Source organism: Carlito syrichta, unplaced genomic scaffold (assembly GCF_000164805.1).
Source record: "Carlito syrichta isolate Samal-C Ts95f unplaced genomic scaffold, Tarsius_syrichta-2.0.1 Scaffold308233, whole genome shotgun sequence".
Classification (NCBI taxonomy): Eukaryota; Metazoa; Chordata; class Mammalia; order Primates; family Tarsiidae; genus Carlito; species Carlito syrichta.
The window spans coordinates 66,100-90,216 of record NW_007252329.1 but is presented as its reverse complement, the minus strand read 5'-3'; the positions used below and the strand labels follow the sequence as shown (position 1 = coordinate 90,216).

The 24,117-nt window shown below is 35.8% G+C and overlaps 2 protein-coding genes across 2 annotated transcripts in view; one reads left to right on the top strand and one right to left on the bottom strand.

Moving 5' to 3' along the window:
- Positions 1-21,723, top strand: part of LOC103267750 (PCNA-interacting partner-like) — a 37,277-nt gene extending 15,554 nt beyond the window's left edge. The window contains exons 4-7 of the mRNA XM_021716173.1: positions 1,567-1,745; positions 6,727-6,808; positions 19,516-19,654; positions 20,151-21,723. Of these exons, the coding sequence (XP_021571848.1) occupies positions 1,567-1,745; positions 6,727-6,808; positions 19,516-19,654; positions 20,151-20,488 (738 nt within the window). The 3' untranslated portion in view covers positions 20,489-21,723. The remainder of the gene's footprint in view (positions 1-1,566; positions 1,746-6,726; positions 6,809-19,515; positions 19,655-20,150) is intronic.
- On the bottom strand, positions 20,658-22,063 carry PMCH (pro-melanin concentrating hormone). Its single transcript, XM_008065330.2, has 3 exons — positions 21,725-22,063; positions 21,192-21,390; positions 20,658-20,901 (listed from the first exon to the last, which is right to left on the bottom strand). Exons 1-3 carry the CDS (start codon positions 21,971-21,973, stop codon positions 20,852-20,854), a joined length of 498 nt encoding a protein of 165 aa, XP_008063521.1. The 5' UTR covers positions 21,974-22,063; the 3' UTR covers positions 20,658-20,851.
- Positions 22,064-24,117: the final 2,054 nt, after the last annotated feature.

Genomic DNA, 24,117 nt, shown 5'->3' with positions numbered 1-24,117 from the left:
CAATCTCTTCCATTTCCTGGCAGAAAAAATAAAGACACAAACAACAAAGTTCTTAATTTTATTTTTTCTACCAAACCAGAAATCTAAAAAATATAATCAAGTAATACTCCATCAAGTTAGTATTAAGCAATATAGAATTCACTGGTACTGAAGAACAGTACATGTTAATCACCAGATTGTGATAAGCAATTTGCTAGAATTTCAGTGGAGCTATATATTATAGTTCATCTGGTTCTCTGCTAAGTAGAGAAAGGAGGCCAAGGCCATGTTGATGAAAAGTGAGGAAACTGGCACAGCTATAGCAGATGTCCTAGAAAAGGCGCTTTGATATCTAAGCATAACGTCCAGCAACCCTGTGGGGTAGGCATTATTATTGCCCCTATTTTGCCAGTGAGTTTAATTTAAGCACAGAGAGGTTAAACGTCTTCTCTAGAGTTATACAGTATACACAACTAGTAACTTGGTATCAGATCCAGCCAGAAATACTTTCAGAGTTTGTGCTTACATGTATCTGTATATAATATCTTATTACTCTATATTTCCTTGTATTCCTCTTTCTAGTCACTGAGTTATTCCAGACCTCCCTTTTTCATCTCCCTTTTAAATTCTCTCCTGCTACTCTCTTAATTCAGACCCCTTTGCTTCTGAACTGGTCCATTATAGTCATTCATTTGTGTCTTGTCTCCAGATTTTAAAACATTCTTACCCTGTAATATATTTTGTACATTTTTGTCACTGATTTTTCAAAATCTAAGAAGAGATTTTACTTCTGTAACTGACTTATTTATAACCTCTTTACATGATATACAGAGTTTCCCAGGCTCGTCTGACATAATTTTCTTCCTTCTTATTCCTCAGCTATGTCATCCTGCCTGGTCCCCGAAAATGCCATGCTCTCTCTTACTGCTGTGTGTCTCCCCCTCTGTGAAGCCCTCTTTGACTCCTGGGTATATTGATCACTCTCTTGTGTGCTCCTACTGCACCATGTATACACTTAGTAGAAACAGCATGTAGCATTTTGTAATGCAATTACTGGTAAATTACCTTGATTTATCTTATTAAGAAAACTGTGAGTTCTTTGAAGGCATAGGTTTTCACCTTCATAGCTTGAGCTTCAAATATCATGCTTGGGGCATAATATATACTTACCCATGATTACTGAATGGATGAATAGGGGTGTTTTTGCTTTTGGTTTGATCTTTACAACCCTCTATTGGGCTGGTATTTGGATTACAAGAACCCTATCTCTCTTTGGCATAAGAGAGAAAAAATACATGGAGAGGCTAAGTTATGGGGCTGAGATCACATAGCTAGATAGAGGCTAAGAAGCCTAATCTTATCTTGACTAGCCAGAACCTAATGTCTTCTTTTGCCATTATTTTTGTGTATCTGGAAATTGATAAGATTGATTATAGTATGGCTTGAATATAATATAGCTCCTTCTCATAGCTGATTTTTTGGCTACTTCAGCAAGAGAGGAAAAGAACACTGATGCATGAAATGGAAAGGTATGGCCAATTCACTCAGCTGGGAAGATTACTTACTTAAAATTATTTTTTGTTTTAGCCCAAATCTTATGCTATAAACCATGGCACTGCATACTGTGGCAGAGATACTGTGAAAGCTTTACTAGTTCTTTTGGATGAAGAAGCAGCTAGTGCTCCTACCAAAAACAAAGCAGAGCTTTTATATGATGAGGAAAACACAATTCATCATAATGGAACTTCTCTTCTTGTACTTTTTAGGTAAGTAATGTGGAAGTTAAAGGTATATAAATGTTAACTTTGGGCCGGGTGCAGTGGCTCATGCCTGTAATCCCAGCTCTTTGGGAGGCTGAGGCGAGAGGATTGCCTGAGCCCAGGGGTTCGAGACCAGCCTGGGCAACTTGGCAAGACCTCATCTCTACAATAAATCAAGAAAAGTTAGCCATACATGGTAGTGCACGTCTGTAGTTCCAGCTTACATGGAAGGCTGAAGTGGAAGGATTGCCTAAGCCCAGCAAGTTGAGACTGTGGTGGCCGTGAGCATGCTACTGCCACTGTACTCCAGTCTGGATGGCAGAGTGAGATTCTGACCCCCCCACACACACAAAAAAAGTTAACTCTGGAGAATTATAAAAGAAACATATACTTATCTCCTATCATAAGCATATGTTGGAAACAAGAAAATTATGAGAAAGGAAAACAAAAGTTAGTTAAAGGGAGGTTGAACACTTGCGTTTGAAGAGGTTATATGTAAAAAAGGTAATATTTTGTGAGCAGCAGGTGTTTGGTTTCAGTGTTGTTTTTGTTCTTAATTTTTACTTTGAAAATATTTATTTGCTTTGCTGTATGTCAAGAACTTTGCTAAATGTTTTCAGTTGCATCATCTCATCTCTCACAGCAACCTCCCTTTAACTAACTTTTGTTTTTTACATATAAGAGACTTGAGAGATATTAAGGAATTTGCCCAAGTTAGCAAGTAGCAGGGGTGTCTTCCTCAAAGCCTGAGGTCTATACTCTAAGAACTGCATTCTGCCTAAGATAAGAGAAAACATATATGCCAAGTTTACTTTGGAATTGACATTTACTGGTTCTTCCTCAAATTATGAATAAAAATATTTACAGAGTTAGTGCTGGTATTATGTGTAAGATACTGATGCCGTCAGTCTGCTCAGGCTGCCATAACAAAATACTGCAGCCTGGCTGGCTTAAACAACAGAAACTTGCTTTCTGTTTGGGCTAGAAGTTTGAGTTGAGGGTGCCAGTGTGGCCACATTCTGGTGAGGACTTTTCCCTTGGTTGCAGCTTACTGCCTTTTTGCTGTGTGTTCAGATGTCCTTTCCTTACTATGTGTACATGGAGAGAGAGAGCTCTCAATCTCTTTCTTCTTATGAGGCCACCCTTATCAGATTAGGACCCCACCCTTAGGACTTCATTGAATCTTAATTATCTTGTAAAAACCCCAATCTCCAATACAGTTGCACTTGGATTCAAGGCTTCAACATATATATTTTAGGGAAGATACAATAGTCTATAGCAGAGATGCTTCAGTTTAAATAATAATTAGGTCAGTCATGGAGTAGGTTGATGATATTTTAAAAAAGTAAACAGTCACTTTAAGAAATACTACAAATTTTAGAACAACTATTTAAAATTATATTTAGTATATTGTAGAGAATTTTCACAAAATCATCCTACTGTTAGTCCTTTCTTTTTTCTATTTGAGCTATTTTTAGAAATCTGTTTTTAGTCTAAAATCGTTTGTATCCATTCATGATTGCTTTGTATCCTATCTCCTGTGCCTCGGTATCCTTTCTCTTTCCTTATCTTTACAATGGTCTATTAGAATGTTATCATCTAATTCCTTTAAGTCTCGTCTTCTTTACCAGCTCTCCATGAATATATATATTTTTTCTGGGCATAAATAATTATTTTATGTTCTACCTCAAAATACCCAAATATTTTGTTAATAATAAAAATTGTTTATCAGTGATTTACTTATACCCTGTGCTGGAATCCCAGAAAACAGTATAAAGAAAATGAACCTTTCTTTTTTCTCTTCTTACCTTACTGCTTTTTGCAAATTTGCTTTTAAGTAGAATTCATTGATTTCTATTTTCTCTGATTGAATTTTATTGTTTTTTTTAGAGAATGTTATTTTCTTTCTATAGAATATTTTCTCTTTTGAGTTGGGGTCTCTGTCAACCAGGCTAGAGTACAGTTGCATGCTCACAACTTACCTAGTCTCAGGCGATCCTTCTGCCCTAGCCTCTGAGAAGCTGGGATTAAAGGTGTGTGCCACCATGCCTGGCCAGTTTTTAAATTTTTTTTGTAGAAATGAGGTCTCACTTTGTTGTCCAGGCTGGTCTTTAACTCCTAGCCTCAAATGATCCTCCCACCTCGGCCTCCCAAAGTGCTGAGATTGCAGGTGTGAGCCATTGTGCCCAGCTAGATTTTAAAAAAAAAAGCTCTCAAAATGTCAGAGATCATTTTTATTTATTTTTATTTATTTATTTATTTATTTATTGAGTTGGAGTCTCACTCTGTCACCCAGACTGGAGTGCAGTGGCCACTACCGGCCACCACAGCCTCGACCTACTGGGTTCTGGCGATCCTTCTGCCTCAGCCTTCCAAGTAGCTGGAACTACAGGCACGCACTACCACACCTGGCTAATTTTTTGAATTATTGTAGAGATGAGGTCTCGCCAAGTTGACCGGGCGGGTCTTGAACCCGCGGGCTCAGGCAATCCACTCACCTCAGCCTCCCAAAGCACGGGATTACAGGCTGAACCACTGAGCCCGGCTTATTTTTATTTTTTAAATCAGTCCTACTCTGTTGCCCAGGCTGGAATGCAGTAGAATGCTTACGGCTACTGCAGCCTTGACTTACTGGCCTCAAGCCATCCTTCCACCTCAGCCTTCCATGTAGCTGGAATTACAGGTGCGTACCACCACACACAGCTAATTTTTTTTATTTTTATTTTTATAGACAAGGTCTCACCAAGTTGCCTGGGCTTAGTCTCCAACCTCTAGACTCAGGCAATCCTCTCATCTCCACCTCCCAAAGTGCTGGGGTTACAAGCGTGAGCCACCATGCCCAGCCTGAGTCTGTTTTTCTGTACTTAACCATGTATCCAAACACATTTTGTTTATAGTTTGTATTCTCTATTAGTATTTTTCAGTTGTTATTGAGTAGACCGTGGTCAAGTAAATTTTTATTTTTATTTATTTATTTTTTGAGTCAGGGCCTCATACTGTCGTTTGGGCTGGAGTGCAGTGGTGTGATCAGGCTCACTGCAGTCTCAACCTCTTGGGCTCAGATGATACTCCCGCCTCAGCCACCCAAGTAGCTGGGACTACAGATTTATGCCATCACACTCAACTAATTTTTTGATTTTTTTTGTAGAGAAAAGATCTCTCTATGTTGCCTATGCTGGTCTCAAACTCCTGGGTTCAAGCAATCCTCTTGCCTTGGCCTTCCAAAGTGCTGGGATTATAGGTGTGAGCCTTTGTACCTGGCCAGGTTTTTAAATTTTTAATGGTCTACACGAAAATGATACTACTGAAGACATAGAGGTGTATGTATTTTAGTCAATGTAAGGTTGTCACCTATTCTTTCTGATGATAGACTATCCTTTATTATTATGTAATAGTATTCTGAGTCAAGAGGTTTCTGACCTTGGCTCTATTAAGATAAAAGGGCTTAATTTATTAAGATATATAGGTTGGTCTGACTCCCAAACTCCCAGGTCTCCTCCATTGTGTCTTCTCTGAACCTACTATGTCTATGTTTTCTCTTTGAATTTCCCTACTATTTTGAGTTCTAATTATGTAGATATCTTATTTTGTGTCTTACCTAGATTTTAAGATGCCTGCATACAGACAGGGCCAATGAATGAATCAACTTTCTGTTCTTCGCAATATCTTGTACAGTGCTTTACAAATAGAAGAAGCTCATGAAATATCTAGTGGCTGAATTAATTGATTGAGCAAATTATTAATATTTAGGACTCTCGGAATAGGAATACTGACATTTTTATAAAGAACCATTATGTGTTGTTTAAGAATAGCAATGCATCTATCAAAATGCATTGCTAGGCGATTTTGTCACCGTGCAAACATCATAGTGTTCTTACACAAACCTAGGTGGAATAGTCTCTTGTTCCTAGGTTCTAAACCTGAACAGCATGTGGCTGTTTAGTATAAGGAAATAGTAGCACAATGGTAAATATTTGTAGGAATTTTTCAGCTTCATTGTAGTCTTATGGTATCACTGTCATGTGTATGACATCTCACGTTGACTGGCATGTCGTTTTGCAGAGCATGACTGTATTATAAACAAGTAGATTCAGTTGTCCTTTATCACTGCATTTTTGGGTAGAGAATCGAAGGATACTAGTTTAAAAGTTACTTTGATTTGTAAGTGTCTCAGTGTGTTCAGGCTGTTATGATAAAATACCTTAGACTAGGTAATGAGTAAGTAACAGAAATTTTTTCAGTTCTAGAGTCTGGAAGTCTAAGATATAGGCGCCAGCAGACTTGGTGTCTGGTGAGGACCTATTTTTCATAGATGGTGTCTTCTTGCTACATCTTCACATGGCTGGAAAGGCCGAGGAACAGAAAGGGCCGGACAGGTTCCTTCATACCCTTATATAAGGGCACTAATCCCATTCTCCAGTGTAGAGTCCTCATCACTTGATCACCTCCTATAGGCCCCACCTCTTACTACTACAGTTGACCCCTGACTTATGAGGTTAGATTTATGATTTTTTAGCTTTATGATGGTATGAAATCTATCTATACAGTTCAGTAGAAACTGTACCTCAAATTTTGAATTTAGATCTTTTTCTGAGCTGGAAATATCAGTACAATACTCTGTCACAATGCTGGGCAGTGGCAGTTACCTGCAGTTCTCAGACAACCATGTGATCATGAGATTAAATAACCAATACTATACAGTGTACTGTTTTGCCAGATGATTTCACCCAGCTAATATCGGGATGTACTAATCCCAACTAATTCCACGTTTAAGGTAGGCTGGTCTAAGTTATGATGTTTGATAGGTTAAGTGTAATACATGCATTTTTGACTTACAGTATTTTCCACTTATCTGGATACAACCTAATTGCAAGTTGAGGTATATCTGCATTGCTTTCAGGATTAAATTGCAGCATGAATATTGGAGGATAACAAACATTCAGAGACCAGAGCTGTAAGTTTTTGCCGTTTTTTTTTTTTGACATAGATCTCCTACACAAGTGAATAATTCATCAGTGAAACCCCTAAGAGAACGCATCTGTAAGTCACTGCAAGAGAAAGAAATTAAGGTACAGTTTAATATACTGCCATGAAAATGACAAACATTCTTTTATTTTTAGAAGAAATAAATACAATGCTGAGCTTGATATTATAAATATACATGCACATAGCAGAATAGGAATTAAATGGAAAGTGAGTTATGACAGTTGACATACAGAGACTTTCCTTCTATACAATGTTGACTAATCTGTGTCTGGTTTATTTAGTTCACTGTACCTAAAAGAAGTTAGCAATTGCTATTGTGTTTAATAAATCTCTGTTGAATGAATGAAGGGGAAAATAAGGAAGACATGGCTTTTTCATATATACTTTTATACTGTATTCTTTTACACTAAATAGAATGAGTGTCTACTTATGTGCCAGACACTATTTTATAGTTGGAATTTATTAAATAAAATTTTTATATAAAACTTACAATTTTCTTTAAATTATTAAATTATCAAGTAATTACTCATCTTGATATAACAAAAACTGCAATTTGTATGTCCTTTGTTTTTTAATTTGGAAATTTAGTTCAAATTTGCATAGCTGAATTATCACCTGTTAATACCAGTTTCATCTACAAACCCCAACCCCATTTAGTTTATTTATTCGTGTTTCATCTTTTTATTGGTTATTAGTAGTTGTTAGTAACTAATACCTGTGGAATACATCATTCAGATTTATACAGTTTTTTTTTTTTGATTTGGAGTTTCACTCTGTCGCCCAGACTGGAGCGCAGTGGCCGCTCCCGGCCACCACAGCCTCGACCTGCTGGGCTCCGGCAATCCTTCCGCCTCAGCCTTCCAAGTAGCCGGAATTCCAGGCATGCGCTACCACGCCCAGCTGATTTTTTGATTTATTGTAGAGATGAGGTCTCGCTGCCCAGGCGGGCCTCGAATCCGCGGGCTCAGGCAATCCACTCACCTCAGCCTCCCAAAGGCGTGGGATTACAGGCTAAGCCACCGAGCCCGGCTACAGTTTTTATCTGAATAAAATTTGTCAACTATATTATATTAATATAAGTGTTTGTATTCAAGGGAAACGTTTTTTGTTTTTTTTTAAAATTTCTATCCTTTGGATATAGTAGAAACAGAAATGTAACATATATATTCTTTAATTTTTCTGCCATAGATATTGACAATAAATAGTTTGACTTAAAAATAATTGGTATATTTTCGTAGAACTAAGTAAATCAAAATTTTCAGAAGCCTATCTGAACAATAAGAAGGTTTTTTAAAAAAGAAATTGTTAAGGGTCTACTAATTGCTATGAAATGTATAGACACATTTAGAAAGTTTTGGGAAACAGAAGAGACATAATCTAACTCAGTCTTGTTTAACGATATGGAAAACAACTCATTTGAGGTTTTATAACTGCCATGAAATATTATATATCAGTTTGTAAAACCATGGTTAGATACTAATGGAGTTAGAATTACATTGCTTATGTTTCTTTTTTTCTTTTTTTTTTTTTTTGAGTTGGAGTCTCACTCTGTCGTCTAGACTGGAGTGCAGTGGCCGCTCCTGGCCACCGCAGCCTCTACCTGCTGGGCTCTGGCGATCCTTCCGCCTCAGCCTTCCAAGTAGCTGTAACTACAGGCATGTGCTACCGCGCCCAGCTAAGTTTTTGAATTATTGTAGAGATGAGGTCTCGCCAAGTTGGCCAGGCGGGTCTCAAACCCGTGGGCTCAGGCAATCCACTCACCTCAACCTCCCAAAGGCGCGGGATTATGCTTACGTTTCTTAGCAGCGGAGCTGGCCTCATCTGCACAGCTCTGAGACTATATGGCAATACAGAAAGGAAAGAATTGGTGTTTAGTTTTATAGTACACTGCATAAAAGTAAAGTATGAAAATAGTTTAGCTCGGTATACAACTGAATCATAACTAGGTAGAGTACTTGTTGGAATAACAAAAAGTTACTATGGAAGAGTAATTTGGCAGTTTATCATCTTATGCTGTTACCTTTGCTCTTTTGGCATACAATTTTTTTTTTAAGTCATGGAAGAAATATCTGGTCTGTGCTGGAAATACTCTCTTGGAATGAGCATTTCAAAGGGAGAAAATATTAGATAACTTAGAATTTTGATGTACTTGATTATGAAATATTCATGTCATTGTTATACAGAGCAAATGAACTCTTCTTAGATTTTAGTTTTCTTATCTATAAATAGGAATAGATGCTCTTTTGATCATAAAATCCTATGAAACCACTTTGGCAACTGTTCATTAATATACTCATTTTAGGTTCCCAACTTTTATTTCCCACTGTAGCATATCAGGAAACTTGTTTATGATGGTCAAATAAATTTTCTTGCCAAGGAAACCCGAAGGTTCTTCCCAAACTTTCATTTTATTAAAAATTTTTTTTATTTTGAAGATGTGAGGTACAATTCAGGGTTAGGTATACAAATGATCATTATACAGGTACCCTTGAACTTTCATGGTTTTGATGGGAGCCTCTAGAGAATGTTTTCTCCCAGTTTTTTACCTCCAGTTTCTAAACACTTTAAATAAGTCATAAGTACCCCTATACCTTTTTATTAAATGATTTTTCAGGGAGATACCTCCTTAAACCCTGTATATTAACCAGTGTTAGTCTTTCCAGCTTGGGCTTAACAGTATTTTGCACATTAGACACAACTGAAAAATCATATATACAGATCTTTTTCTGTATCTACTGTTTTTTCACCATGTATATGTATGTCATAATAATCATCATCTATTCACGTAATTACTAAAGTAAGCTGATCAGAAAGATACAAGATCTTTAAAATATGGAGCAGTTGGGACAGTGAAAATTAGAACTTCATATGAAAAACTAGACTCGCTAGAAGTTGGTTACTTTCATAAGCAGCCAGGCAGTCCAAAGTTCATGGTATTAGAACATTCTTAGTTATATAACCAAATTTAATCCACAGGATGTTTGCAAATGGAGTAAAGCTAAGTTAAATTGGTAAATTGAGTTTAGCTCATAGACTTTTCTTCCCTGGATACTTAAAATTGGTACAAAATAATAAAAAATAAACAAAAACAATCACCAGGACCAAACAGCAAAGAATAATATAATCAGATGCAATGAATTTAAAAAATGATAGCCAAGGAAAGATGCTGAAGATTTCAGAGTGAAGAGGCATCGCATTACTTAGCAGTTGAATCTAGCCATAGTCCCCAGATACAGCAATAGTGAGTTAACAAAATTCTGAGGATTGCCACTGATATTTTCAAAATGGAGGAGCCAACTAAAGTGTGTGGCCGTATTTTTTCTTTTGTCAGAGAAACAGTAGAAGTGACAAGTAGATATTAATGTCGACAGAATGAGGAAAGTGACCCCTGGGACTTACACACTGAGGAAAGTGAAGGCTCTAGTGCTGCGTACTGAATTGGGGCAAGTATCCAAGCGTTTCCTCTCACTTACATGGAATGCGATCCCTACCTAGATGAAGTGAACCTTCTGATAGTAATATACTCTCAGAGGAGAATGCAGAACCCAGGAATGGTTTTAGACTACCTGTCTCTACCATTCTTCAGGCTACAGAAAAATGAGGGATAACAGAAAATCTGCAGCCGTCAAAATGGAATTCTGAGGAGAAAATGAAATACTCTCAGATAAGGAGGGAACAGAATCAAGGAGTCACTTGCAGACTTCTGTTCCTTATGAAGATACAGTAGGTCATGACAGGATGCCATTTCTTCCGCAATAACAAAAACAATAAGAGGCAGCTAGGTTGGGAAAATATATTTTAAAGACATAAGAGCTGTGTAAGCAAAATCCGGAGAAGTCAAGGTTCTTCTGAGGTAAGTGGTCTATTATCAGCTGTTTTTTCCCTGGGGTTTGTTGCCCATGAGAAGGAACTCTACTGAGGGAGTGAGAAACCGACAAAGTGTTTGGATGTCTTAGGGGGCTGGCAACAATTTGGAAACTTCAGGAGTCCTAAACGCAGTTGTTTTCACCTGGGACACTTATTGTGAATTTTGTAGTTGTCTGAGAGGTAGGAGCCTAAATACAGTAAGGTCACCTGTGGTCGTGAGGCATTTAGACAGCAAAGTTCCACTTGAGGAGTGAGGCCTGCCTCAAACACGAGTGGTCTCCTTTTTCAAGATTTTCTACATTTGGAAATGAAGTAGAGTGGAAGGCCAAAGAGCATAGCGTGGAAACCTCTGAAAACCAGATGGAATCCCCTAGACTTCCAGACCAGTGGTGCTAGAGATCCCCCACAAGGCTCTAGGTGAAGCCTAGGAGGGACAGCCCCAAGGAAGAGGTAAGAACCAGAAGTCAAGTGTGAGTTATGAAGACGGCAGCCCAGTTCTGACCCAGCTCAGTCCTTGACTGTGTTGCATTTCTCAGTCCTTCCTAAGGACTTGTCAGCTAACAGAGAAAAGGAAAGCCCTTCTTGTTGGAAGATATCATCTGGAGCCTCTATAGTTCCTTTATATGCAATATTCATCATGAAATAAAATACATTGGACATGAGAGGAGGCAGGAAGATTTGTTAAGAGAAAACATTTAACAATAGAAGGAGACTCACAAAGAGCACATACTGGAATTAGCTGACAAGGAATCAAAAAGAAATTAACATAAAATGAGAAAAATGGTGAGTGTGAAAATTTCTGCAGAGTATTAAAATCTATAAAACAGACCCAATATAGACATTCCAGAACTGTAAAAGCATTGTCTAAAATTAAGAACTTATTAGATGGATTTAATAGCAGACCAGAGACAACATTAGATAGGACTTGAAGACAGATAATTTTTAAAAACTCCAAACTGGAGTAAAGACAGAAAAAAGAATAAAAAAGGAAAAAAGAAGAGCAGGACACAGAGAAAAAGTCTAACATATGCCTAATTGGAGTCCCAGAATAAGAGGATAAAATAAGGTAGAAATAGTATTAACGATATATTGATCATTTTTTCTTTTTTTTTTTTTTTTTGAGTTGGAGTCTCACTCTGTCGCCCAGACTGGAGTGCAGTGGCCGCTCCCGGCCACCGCAGCCTCACCTGCTGGGCTCCGGCGATCCTTCCACCTCAGCCTTCCAAGTAGCTGGAACTACAGGCGTGTGCTACCACGCCCGGCTGATTTTTTTTGTTTTTTTGTTTTTTATTTATTGTAGAGATGAGGTTTCGCTGCTCAGGCGGGTCTTGAACCCGCAGGCTCAGGCAATCCACTCACCTCAGCTTCCCAAAGGCGCGGGATTACAGGCTGAGCCACCGAGCCCGGCTTGATCATTTTTTCAAAGCTTAGTTCACATCAGGTTATTAGCTAGCAGTTAGAAAAGGAGGGGGAACAAATGCAGGGTTTCCTTTACAGATATAAAGGCGCATATGGTTTCCAAATGTGTTGTCCCAGCAAACCGAAGAACATCCCAGGACATTGTGAATGTGCCTCAGGGCACATTGTAAAGCTTTGCTCTAGAGCAGTGCTTTCCAGTAGAACTTTCTGTAGTAAAGGAAATGTCTTGCATCTGTCCATTACTGAGAGCACTAGCCACACGTGGCTGTTGAACACTTGTGCGGCCACTGCAATTGAGGAACTGGATTTTAAATTTTATTTAGGTTTAATTAGTTAACCACACATGGCTAGCATATTAAATAGTGACGTTTTAATGGATTAAAGGTACGCATAAATACAGTAACTAGAGACATATATTAAGTAGAGGAAATGATGGTGAGAGATTAGAATAAATAGGATTTGAATAGGCAGAGAGACTGAGGATAAAACACCCTGATGATGAAAGTATTGATGAAAGTATTTGAGCAAACACCCTGATGATGAAAGTATTAAGTTGCCTTGCTGGTGTAAAGAGGACGTGTGCAGGATAGTTGCACAAAATAACAGTGAATAAATAATGTGGGATAAGATTAAGAAAAGTGTGCCTTTCAGGGTTTTAAGGAATAGAGTAATTTTTCTTTGGGGTTTATTGTAAGGATTTGTACATAAGAACCTGAGAAAGGCAGAATATTTAAGAACTCAGAAATGAATGGTGGATGTAAAGCAGCTTAAGGACTTCAGCTGCATGGTTCTTTGTATTTAAATGTGATTTAGCTTTTCTCTGCATGTGTATTTCTGTCTTCTGTACCAACTGGCTTCCTTTCCCATTGAGCAGAGTCGAGTTTACTCTGTATGTATCTTTCTGCTTCAAAGCTTGCATCCTTGGAGCCGTTTAGCTGTTCTTCACAAGTCTGCTTCTCTCATCCCTGTTTTTTAAGTTTTTCAATTTTAATTGTTATGGATGCATACCTAGTTGTACATACTTATGAGGTACATGTGATATTTTGATACAAGCATACAATTACGTGGTCTTCTTACTCTCTTTGAAAGGGGATAGAGTCTGTTTTCCACCTCCAAGCTTTTGCCTGCTCTTGGTTTCTCTTCCCTCATAGCTTCTGTATATACTTGTTATAGCCTGTTGTAGTTTTACTTCATTAATCAATTCATCCAGCAAACATTAAGTGCAAGTGCCGCCAGATACCAGGTTCTGTCCTAGGCATTGGAGATACATCAGTGAACAACCAGACAAACCCTTCTTCCCGTCTGCTCTCATGGACAAGGCTCCCCCAAATGAGACTGAGGTGCAAGAAAACAAATGGAAGTTCCTGGCCTCCCCTTTCAACCCTTTCCACCCTTTCAATCCTGGTTTTGTTTCATATTCTGAAGGACACTCCAAGAGGTGTTGCACCCCAACACCCATCACCCCTGCTGTAAACACAATCAGCCCTTGAGCCTAGAAGAGACCAGTGCTAAGAGGATCTGAAAGGAAAGTCAGTCTTTTGGAGGGCCCCACTGAGGCCTTGGGAACTTTTCACCCAGTGGGGAAGGGAGGACCACAGAGTTTATATTTTAGTTGAGAGAAGCAGACAAAAACAAACAAGTGAATTATATGATATATTAGAAGGTTATCGGTGTTGTGGAGTGAAATAAAGCTGGGTAGAGAACTAAGGAGCATGGATTCCTTTGTGTATGTTTTGGTTTTAAATAGGATAGTAAGTAGAGGTCTCCTGGAGAGGTGACATTAAGCAGAGACTTTAAGGGAGTGAGCAGCATTTTCCATTAGAAAGAAAAAGGAATGTCTGTGTTAGATTGAACTAAATTCAGATTTGTTTTAGCTGAATAACGGGTCAGGATTTACTGAGTACCTACTACATGTCAGGTATTTAATGGGACATTTCTAGTCCTCAACCCAGTTAATCCTTGCTCAACTCTAGAAGGAATTTTCCAGACCATACAGCTAGTAAATAGCAGAGCAAGGGTTTATATTCAGGTGTCAGACTTTAATGTTTATACTACCTCCAAAGAGTAAATAAAGGCATAGGAATTACAATAAAAGATCTTAAAAAGATAATATTACTTTTTAGGTCAAAAATATTGTCTTTCTGCAATTAGCAGAGTATATGGAATTTTGCTGATGAAGAAATAGATTATTTGATATATTTATAAATTCATATGCCATTAAGGATACCAGATCGCTGTTATTTTGAAAATGTGATAATGCAAAAATAAAAAGATATAATACTTATTTTTGGTTACATTTAATAGATACATTGAGAATAATTTTATTTTTCAAATTTGTTAATGAGTTTTTTGGTATAATGGAGCCTTAGAGCTTCCATTTTCTTATTAAAGCAGCTAACTCTGAGGGTGTCTGCAACTTTTCAATGTTTTGACTCATTAGTCTTAATTTAACTGGAGTCAGGCTTTCCTATGTGGAGAACTATTTTCCTCAAACCGGGAACTTACTAATAATTTCAATTTAAAAAGAGCTTGTGGCAAAATAACTTTTCCAATTCTTGGCAAGTTTGAAGTTCATTGCAATTTTACTGTGGACAGAAATTTTTCCGGGGGGGGGGATCACTCTACAAAGGAATACTTTCAATTTGTTTCTCTCATGTGACTTGAACATGAAATGATTTTAACAGCCATGTATGAATCTGGACATTATTCTTAGTTGTTTAGTACTTCAAAAGCACTTTCAAGAGGGAATTGTTTTGCTTATTTGTGATTCCAAATCAAATACACAGAGAGATTTGAAAGATTTGCAGCAGGAAGTAATCTCCATTCTATGTACTACTAATCTTGTGCAGAAAAATTCAACTTTTATGAACAAAGGAAAAGCAGTCTCTTTTAAGTTATAAATATAAACCAATGTAGCTTGCATTATATTAATAATTAAAGTGAAGAAACTGATTGTAAATTCATTTTTGAGCTGCATTTCTAGACTTATTTTAGAATTGGCCTGATCCTGAGATATCTAATTCAATAGATCTTATTCTTACAGGAATACTCTCTTCAGACATGTTATTTCAATAATGACAAATAGTATCTACATATATCTCTAAAATTTATATGACTCTTAAATATTTTAAGCTTCGTATAATTCTGATAACTCTGTGAGATAAATATTGTCTCCACTTATGTGTGGGTAAGTGAGAGGTATAGTGGTTTATCTAAGATTATCTAGTTAATAAGTAACAGACCGACCAGTATTAGAAGTCAGGTCTTTGGGTTGCAAATCTGGTGCTTTTCCCATCACATCTTCTTTTTGTACTGCTTTCTTAGCTGGACATCATACTGTTGGCTCCAGTCAAGTTCATGATCAATTAAAATCTCTAAGTCTTTTTTAATGTAATTTTTAAGTCAGGTTCTCCTCATTCTGTACATCTGTAATTAATATTTATGAATTTAAATACAGGACTTTGTTTATCTCCATTCATTTTCATCTTATTATTTTCTATTTAGAATTCTAGCCTTCTAAAATCTTTTCAGTGTTGCTTCTGTTATCTAATTTATTTGTTATTCTTTTCAGTGTGTGTAAATGGCAGATTTTATAAGTAGAATGTCTTTGTGACTATAGAAGCATTCTAGAGATCTCTTTGGTATACTATGTGCCTATCATACAGTTGGGACTTAATAAATGATAACTGATAGAGATTTTTGTACAGGGCAGAGAAGAGAAAATCTGTATATAATCTTTTATAAAAATTTTAAAAATCTTTAATGTGCAAAAGGGATTCTTTTGCGTTTCTTCTCATGTTTTGGTATGTTTATAAATAGTATTTTTCATGGTAAATAAAGTGGCTAACTATTTTCCTTTTATATCTGAACCTGTTCTCATCTTTAGGAATCCATTGCCTTGTAACTCTAGATTTTTGAGAATGTCCCGTGGTCATTGAGGGCTCTAGAATTTCTCTAAGGGGGAGTGGGCTCTAAAATTTCTCTATAGGAGACCCTGAAGTGAGGAAATCTAGTTGTAAGGAGAGCTGTGGTGCTTATTGTGACTGTATTTACACAGCAAACAAAGGTTTTTACTTAGATTGGTTGTTAAAAAATAATACAAATGGCAAAACATTCTAAAGAAGTTTTTATTCATGCTAAACATGAGATTGAGGAAACATTAGTTTTCTGTATAAATGGTATAGCTGATATTTAGTGTTGTATTTTTATTCAGAGTGTTTTATGGGTGGTGCTGATGAAGATTTTGTCACGGGAGGCTAGCATCTCTCAAGCCACTGTATGTACCATCCCTATCTGGGTAAGAGGGAGTGATCTGAGCCCGCCACTCAGCATCTATTTGCTTGCATGGTTTTACCATACTCTTTACAAGCAATAGGTGTATAATTCTCTATAAGCAGTGACTCTGGCAAAATGAAAAAAATGTGCGAAAAGATAATGTCAAAAGATAGTGCTGGTTTTGCAGGTGGAAATAAAATTTTATGGATAATGTTATTACAGTAATGATATGATATAATATAGAGTTCATTTTATACAAAATTTTTTTAGATTGGAAAATATAGTTTATTTAAAAAGTAAATTAGAGAGAGAGAGAGAGAGAGAAAAGAGATTCACCTCCCCAAGATAGGGAAGGAGGCCAAAGCCAGGAAACATGGTGACTGCCATAGCTGAAAGAGCACGTGGCCACACCAGAGTCTAGTAAGCAACGGCTAAAAATTTAAGAACTTTATCAACTGCTTTAATTTTGTAGTTATAGCATTTTTTTAAAGTCCAGAAAAAAGCTATTTAAAAACCTTCAGTTACATTTTAGGGCATCTTGTGGTAGAAGTTATAAAGTATGTTTGTGGGGATTTATAAAGGTAGTAGTTTGTACTCCCATTAGAGCCTATTCTGTTTACCTTTTTTTTAAAAAAATAAGCTTTTGATCTTGTAAATTGCCACATTTTTTTTCAATTTTGTGCATTTTTGTGCTTAAATGGAAGATAACAACAAACTCCAGTTGTCTAATGCTGCATTCAAGCACATGAAACATGATGTTTAGTAATCTGGGAGATGAGATGGAGGCTCTCACAGATCCCACTAATCAGAAAGATAGAAAATTTGTCATCCTAAGAAAACTTGTTTTTATGAAGCAGCTGGACAGGAGATTATTCTAATTTCTTTTAAACCATAGTCAGTGGATTTCACTGCCATTATCTTTACAAACATCTGAGTGGATTAATGCACCGATCTCTGAATATACAACAATAAATAACTACTGAATATATAATGTGAAGTGATGCTGTTTTAGATTTCATGAGCTTTATCTATAAATACTCTTAAGTAATGTTCAGTGCAATGTAGTGATACTTTGAGGTGTTTTTGACAACGATTTTTGAATTGTTGAAGGCCTCTATATTGAATTATTTGAAATTTAAACTTTGTCTATTTCTGAAAAGGATTTGAGCTGACTTCTAATTATGTGGTAAAATCATGGTATTATAATTGAATGATATTACATGTCAGTTGTAATTGTTGAAATTTGCATTATCTGTGTAAGCTACTTTATTCTGATACTAATTTCTATTCCTAAACCAGCTTGTTGGTTTTGTATTTGCAGAATATATTTCCAAAACTACCTTTTTTGTGTATTTTCCAATGGTTAAAAATTACTTATCTTTCTAATTTATTCTTATTTAATAGAAAGTTAGGCCCCTCTATATGATGTTTGAAGATAAATGCAAGAGTATATTTTGGATTTTGGGCCATTAAATTACTTGGAACTCTTTCGAAAATGATATATTGAATCATCTATCTTATTTTCCTAAATACTCAAGAAATGATGCCTTTCCAACACCATTTTGTTTTATCTTGCAGCTTATTTCTTTGCTAGTTTTCCCTTTTTGTTTCTTTTTACTTCTTCTGTTATTTTTTTATCTTAGCAATTCTCCCTTCCCTAATTTCTTGCTTCATATACTATTTTTTTCCAAAATAATTGTGCTCTGTGTATTTTTTTCAATGAAGAATTTGTATTTTTCTATGATTATGTACAATGGGGACCCCCCAATAAAACAGAATTGATTTTTGGAGGGTGGGCGCCTTGCAGTACATGCTTCCCCCACTAGGTCAGTGTTCTAGGAACCCATCGGCAGCAGTGTACCAGCTAGCATAGTTGTGACAGGCCGCGTTCAGCTTCAGGGAATTTTTTCTGGGGGGAGGTGGTTCTTTCAGTGAGGTTGCTCATTTCATGATGGATGATTAACGAGCACACCTGCCCACACCATGCTGAGTGTTCAGCAGTTTTTGACCAAAATGGTATGACCCCTAGGCCTCACCCTCCCTTTTCACCTGATCTTGCCTCCAGTGACTTTTTTCTGTTACTCTGGTTGAAAAAAGTCCTCAAAGGGAGACATTTTGCCGATGTGGAAGAGGTGAAACAAAAACTGCAGAAACAGTAAAAGGCATCAAAATTGATGAGTTCAAAACCGTTTTAAGCAGTGGAAAAATTGTCTCAACAGGTATATTGCATCAAATGGAGAGTACTTTGAAGTTGTATTGTGTATTTTTATTTTACTTTTATTACAACTGACTCTCTAAAGCAACCTAGACACAGGAATGTGTTACAAAGCCCCATGAAGAATCTAAAATTGATTTTTTAAAAAACTGTTACAGAAAAATATCAAAAATATACATTAAGCTAGTATCACAGAAAAGAACAAAAATGCTAGCCATAGCAGTGAATGAGTTTTTAAACTATGAAACATAAATGTTAAAAATTCCTAATTGGCTGGGCACGGTGACACATGTCTATAGTACCAACACTTTGAGAGGCCAAAGCAGGAAGACTGCTTGAGGCCGAGAGTTTGAGATCAGCCTGGACAACATAGTGAGACCCCTGTCTCTTCAAAAAAAAAAAAAGTTAGCTGGGTACCATGGCACGCACCTGTGGTCATAGCTACTCTGGAGGCTGAGGCAGCAGGGTTGCTTGAGCCCATGAGTCAAATTGCAGTGAGCTATGATAGTGGCATTGCGTTGCAACTTGGGCAACAGAGCAAGACCCTGCCTCAAAAAAAAGAAAAGACATTCCCAACTGGGCGCAGTAGTTCATGCCTGTAATCCTAGCACTTTGGGAGACTGAGGCAAAGGGATTACTTGAGCCCAGGAGTTCAAACCTGGCCTAGTCAACATAGTGAAATTTCATTTCTACAAAAAAATAAAGAAATTATCCAGGTGTTGCGGTGGTGGTGTACACCTGTATAGTCCCAGCTACTCAGGAAGCTGAGACAAAAGGATCACCTGAGCCTAGCAGGTAGAGGCTGTGGTGAGCCTTGATCCCTGCTGCACTTAAGCCTGGGTGACATAGTGAGACCTCGACTCAAAAAAAAAAAAAATCCCAATGAATAATGGATTTTCAAAGGGAAATTATTTTTATACCTTGAATGTCATGGAGTATCTATCTATCTATCTACATTTAAAAAATCAAAATAATGAACAAATTGCATATTTTATTCTTTCCTTCTGTTACCAGATGAAGCAAACTTTAATGAGATCCCAATTTGCTTGTACTTATAAAGATGACTGCATGATAAGCAGGGATAATTGGAAGAATGTTAATTCAGCATCAAAGCCTTTGTGTGATGTTCTACGCACGGAAAATGACCTTTCTGGTAATCGACCTTATTAGAGCAATTAAATTACGATTTAATTAGTCTACTAATTGGTCTTAACCTATGTGAAGCTAGATTATTTTCGCAAAGTACCATGAAATGTAAAGGTTTATATTTTTAAAGACCTGAGTTTATTTAAAAAGTTAAATGTAAGTACAAATCTTTGGATAGGAATAGGACACAATTTGATTTAACTAAATGTATTTTAGAAATAATTTGTAGTATTTGTTTAAGAGTTAAATGTGTCATGTATTCAAATATTTGTTGGTAAGGATGACAAACTGATTATTAGCCAGAAACAAAGGTGGTGTGGTAAAATGAAAAGTAATGTGATAATAATGTATCTGTATTTGTTAATCATATAATGTATAGCATTATTTTATTTTTAATACATTTTAAATATTTAGCCATTTAAAAAGTTTATTGTAAAGCTTTCATGATAATAATACTAAATAATATATAATTCCTTTCCCTTTTTCATCTTGCATGACAAAAGGTACAAATTCATCTGTTGGAAGATCAACAATTGGAACAAGCTTTGGAAATGTTTATCTGGATGGAAGCAAAAATGAGAAACTATCAACAAAATCAAATAATCAGGCAGGAAGTAAAAGTTCAAAAAGGAAACATGTGGATTTGGATGTTGAAAATATTTTCTGTGATAATGGAAATGAGCCACCTCAACCTAAAAATGTGAAGATATCTAAGACATCAAACGATTCACAGAATAAACTGGATGGCAGACTAGCCAGAGTAGCAAAAGGCAATAAATGTACCACCACGGGCAAGTTGATTATTGGCCAGACAAAGTTAACTCAGTTTTTTAGACTATGAATTTCTCTTTTATGTGCTTTAGATTTATAGATATATATGAAACCATTTACCAAAGACATACTTAAGTTTTAAGAGATCAAGATGTAAATTATGCTGCTTTCTTATTTTGGTCTGGAGTGTATGTAGGGTTAGTAAGTAAGCATTGTTCAAAAATACTAGCAAGCCATAATTATGCAGAATTTTCACAAAGTTTAATGCACAGAAAAAGCATATCATTAGGTTACTGATATACCTTGACACTACTTTCTTTTAAAACAGACATTAAACATAGTACACAAGTTATAATAACATTGAGGACTTTCCTCCCATTGGCAATTACATGCTTTTATTTTCTTCTGGAAAGATGATTTGGACCATCAGGTATCAGACTTGCCAACAAGGTCGGTAGACTCTTCCCAGCATACACCGGAGCACTGAAGGGGAAAAAAAAAAGTTTAAATTGTTTAAAGGACTATAGTTATCACACAAAGTTTATTAGGAATAAAAAAAATGGTTCTAGTGTAACCGATTCTGATTAAATCCAAATTATAATAACTAAGTGCTCTTTCATTCCATATTTTTTGGCAGGTGTCACTTAATATCATCTATAATTGAAGCATGGACTTATTTGATTTTGTTGTGATTGAATCCAAATTCAGTTAATTTCGGAGTTCTATTTTATGGTGTTAGAATGAAAGAATTGAATTTTAAAAAGACTACTCACTGTCAAAATCTCTCCTTCCTATAGGAAATTTAGCTGAATTTTCTTCATCCCCAGTTTCTCTCTTTTCTTGTGTTGATTCAGTATTCTGAACTCCATTCTCAGGTGGAAAGGCTACAGGTCCTTTTAGTGCAAGGTAAGGTTTTATAGCAAGGTTCAGCGGCAGACCATGATTTAAGAAATTATGTTTGGAGCCTGTGTTCTGTAAAGAGAAGTTTGATTTGTTTTTTAGCTGTCTTACTGGGAATGGAATTATAATACAATTGTATAGTATTCTTATTGATAAATTCATAGATTCATTGCACTGTATTTAAAAATACTTTAGATACAAGTTTATAGGAAAGACAAAAACTTTTAGATAAGAAGTGTCCTCCAGAATGGAAGAACCACCTGGTATGTATGAAGTATCAGTTGCCCTAATGTATACTGTGACTATTTGCATATGCTTCTGTTTATAAAAGCATCAGTTTTATTTTTCAGAGGATTTATAAACACAATTTGCATTGAAATAAATGACGAGTCACACTGCCACTTACCTTTGAATTTTTGTTTTCTTCGTCGTTCATGAAACTGTTCTCATCATTTTTATATTGTTCCAGGGAAGGAGCAACAACTGATTTTTCGGCAGTGTCTTCCTTCTGGAAGGCTTTCCCCAGCCTAAATGTATTAAACACCATGTCATCTTCTAAATTTCTTATGGACTTGGATGCTGAAAGTAAAATACCTTGAGAAAACAAGACAAAAGTTAGTATCAATATGTAGGAAGAAAGACTCATTTTTGCCATTCTTAGTTTGATATTTGCATAGAATCAAACAAGGAGGTGTAAAATGAAGAAAAATATCTCAGCCAACCTGCTTGGTAAATGATTCCTACCTTTATATATTTTCTGGCTTGAATAGAAAGCACTTCAAGGAATTATACTTTCATCATTTTAGAAATGATTCATCAGATTGACGCTAACCTTTTGTATAGCTGCTAATACCTACATTGTTTTGGTTTTAGTGGCATATTGTTTATTTTGAGTGTGAATTTTCTCAGAATCTGATTAAGATCCTTAGTAGAATGTTCTCTGTTGAGTAGCTTATAGTCTCTTGAAAATGGGTTGTCATTAAGGAAGACCACAGGACATCAGGCTTTCTCTATACTATTATTTCTTTTTATGTATTTTCTGATTAAGATATTAAAACTCAATTTATTTCACTCAAGGATGATAAGGATAAAAGTTTTATTTCCTCTTAATCCTGACTAAATTGAAATAATCTTCAAAAAGGATTTTCTTTTATAAATATTTGATACAGTCGTTGGTGATTAAAGCACATATGCCTGTCAGTGTGAACAAAAAGCTGTTCATTCATGCTATATCAGAAATTGATCTGTCAGGCTTATTTTATCTCTGCACTTATGAATCATATATACTGATATTTATTGATGAATTTATCAATTAATAAGTGAGAAATTCATGAAAATAATATTTATATGCCTCATAAGCATTAATTTTAGATGAGTGTTTATATGACTTTTAATCAAACATTTTAGAGTTAATTTCTAATTTTGACCCCAGTAAGAAAGAGAATGCATTCTTGTATATGTCTTCTGGTACACATGTATAAGAGCTCTTTTAGGATATATTTCTAGGTATGGAATTGCTGGATCATGGAATATTTGTATGTTCAGCTTTACTAATCCCAAATGTTTTCCTGAATAGTACTGAATAGTATTATAGTATGAGATTTATGTTCCCACTAACATGGTATGAAAATTCCCATTGCTCCTTGTCCTGGCCAACTCCTAGGTATCTCATTGTTCTTTTAATTTGTATTTCTCCAGTTACCAAAGAGGTTGAGTATCTTTCCATATGTTTATGAGCCATTTATCTTTCCTCTTATATATAATGTCTTTTGGGTTTTTTTACCTTGTGCATTTTTTATGTCTTTTTCTAATTAATTAATGGGAGTTCTCTATATATTCTAGGTATTAGTTATTTATTAGTTATATGTTTTGCAAATATTTTCTCTTTGTGACTTATGTTTTCAATTCCTTTCTGGTGTCTTTTAGTGAACCAAACTGCTTAATTTTAATGTTTAAATTTCATCTTTTTTCTTTACCATTAGTACTTCAAATGTGTTGTTTTTTAGAGATCCTTTCCAACACTTAGATTATTAACATTTTTTTCATATATTTTCTTCTAAAAGTTTCAATTATTGACTCTCACATTTAGATTCTTAATTCATCTGGGATTTTTGTGGCTAGTATAAGATAAAAATATAATTTTACTTTTTCCAATGTTCTTACACGTTTCTTGAATAATGCATCCTGTCCCCACTAATCTGCAATGCCATCTCTGCAGTTTATTAGATTTCCATATATATGTGCAGGCTGCTCTCTGAACTTTCTATTCCATAGCCAAATCTACAGTCTCAATATAACCTTAAAATAATTTTTGCTATCTGGTAGGTCAAGTTTCCCAGTCCTTTTACTCACCCACCTGTTTTTCTTTTACAGTATTTCTTTGGCTATCTTAGTCATTTATTTTTCATATAAATCTTAAAATCAGATTTTCAGATTCTGTGAGAAAACTTGATGAGATTTTAAGATACATGTCGAGTATTCTTTATCTGAAATGCTTGAGACCAGAAGTGTTCCAGATTTTGAACTTTTTCAGATTTCGGAATATCCCAAACCTAAAAATCTGAAATTTGAAATGCTCCAGTGAACACTTTTTTTGTCAGCGCTTGGTAAGTTTCAGTTTTTGGAGCATTTTGGAATTTGGGTTTTAGAGTTAGGTCCAACCTATAATTGCATTGGTTCCATAGATTAGTTCTGAAGAGGAATTGACACCCTTAGAGTAATTTATTTTATCTGTGCACTTGCTATTTATACTTGTTTTGCTCTTCTTTAATCCTTTAATAATATTTTGTTTTCTTCATA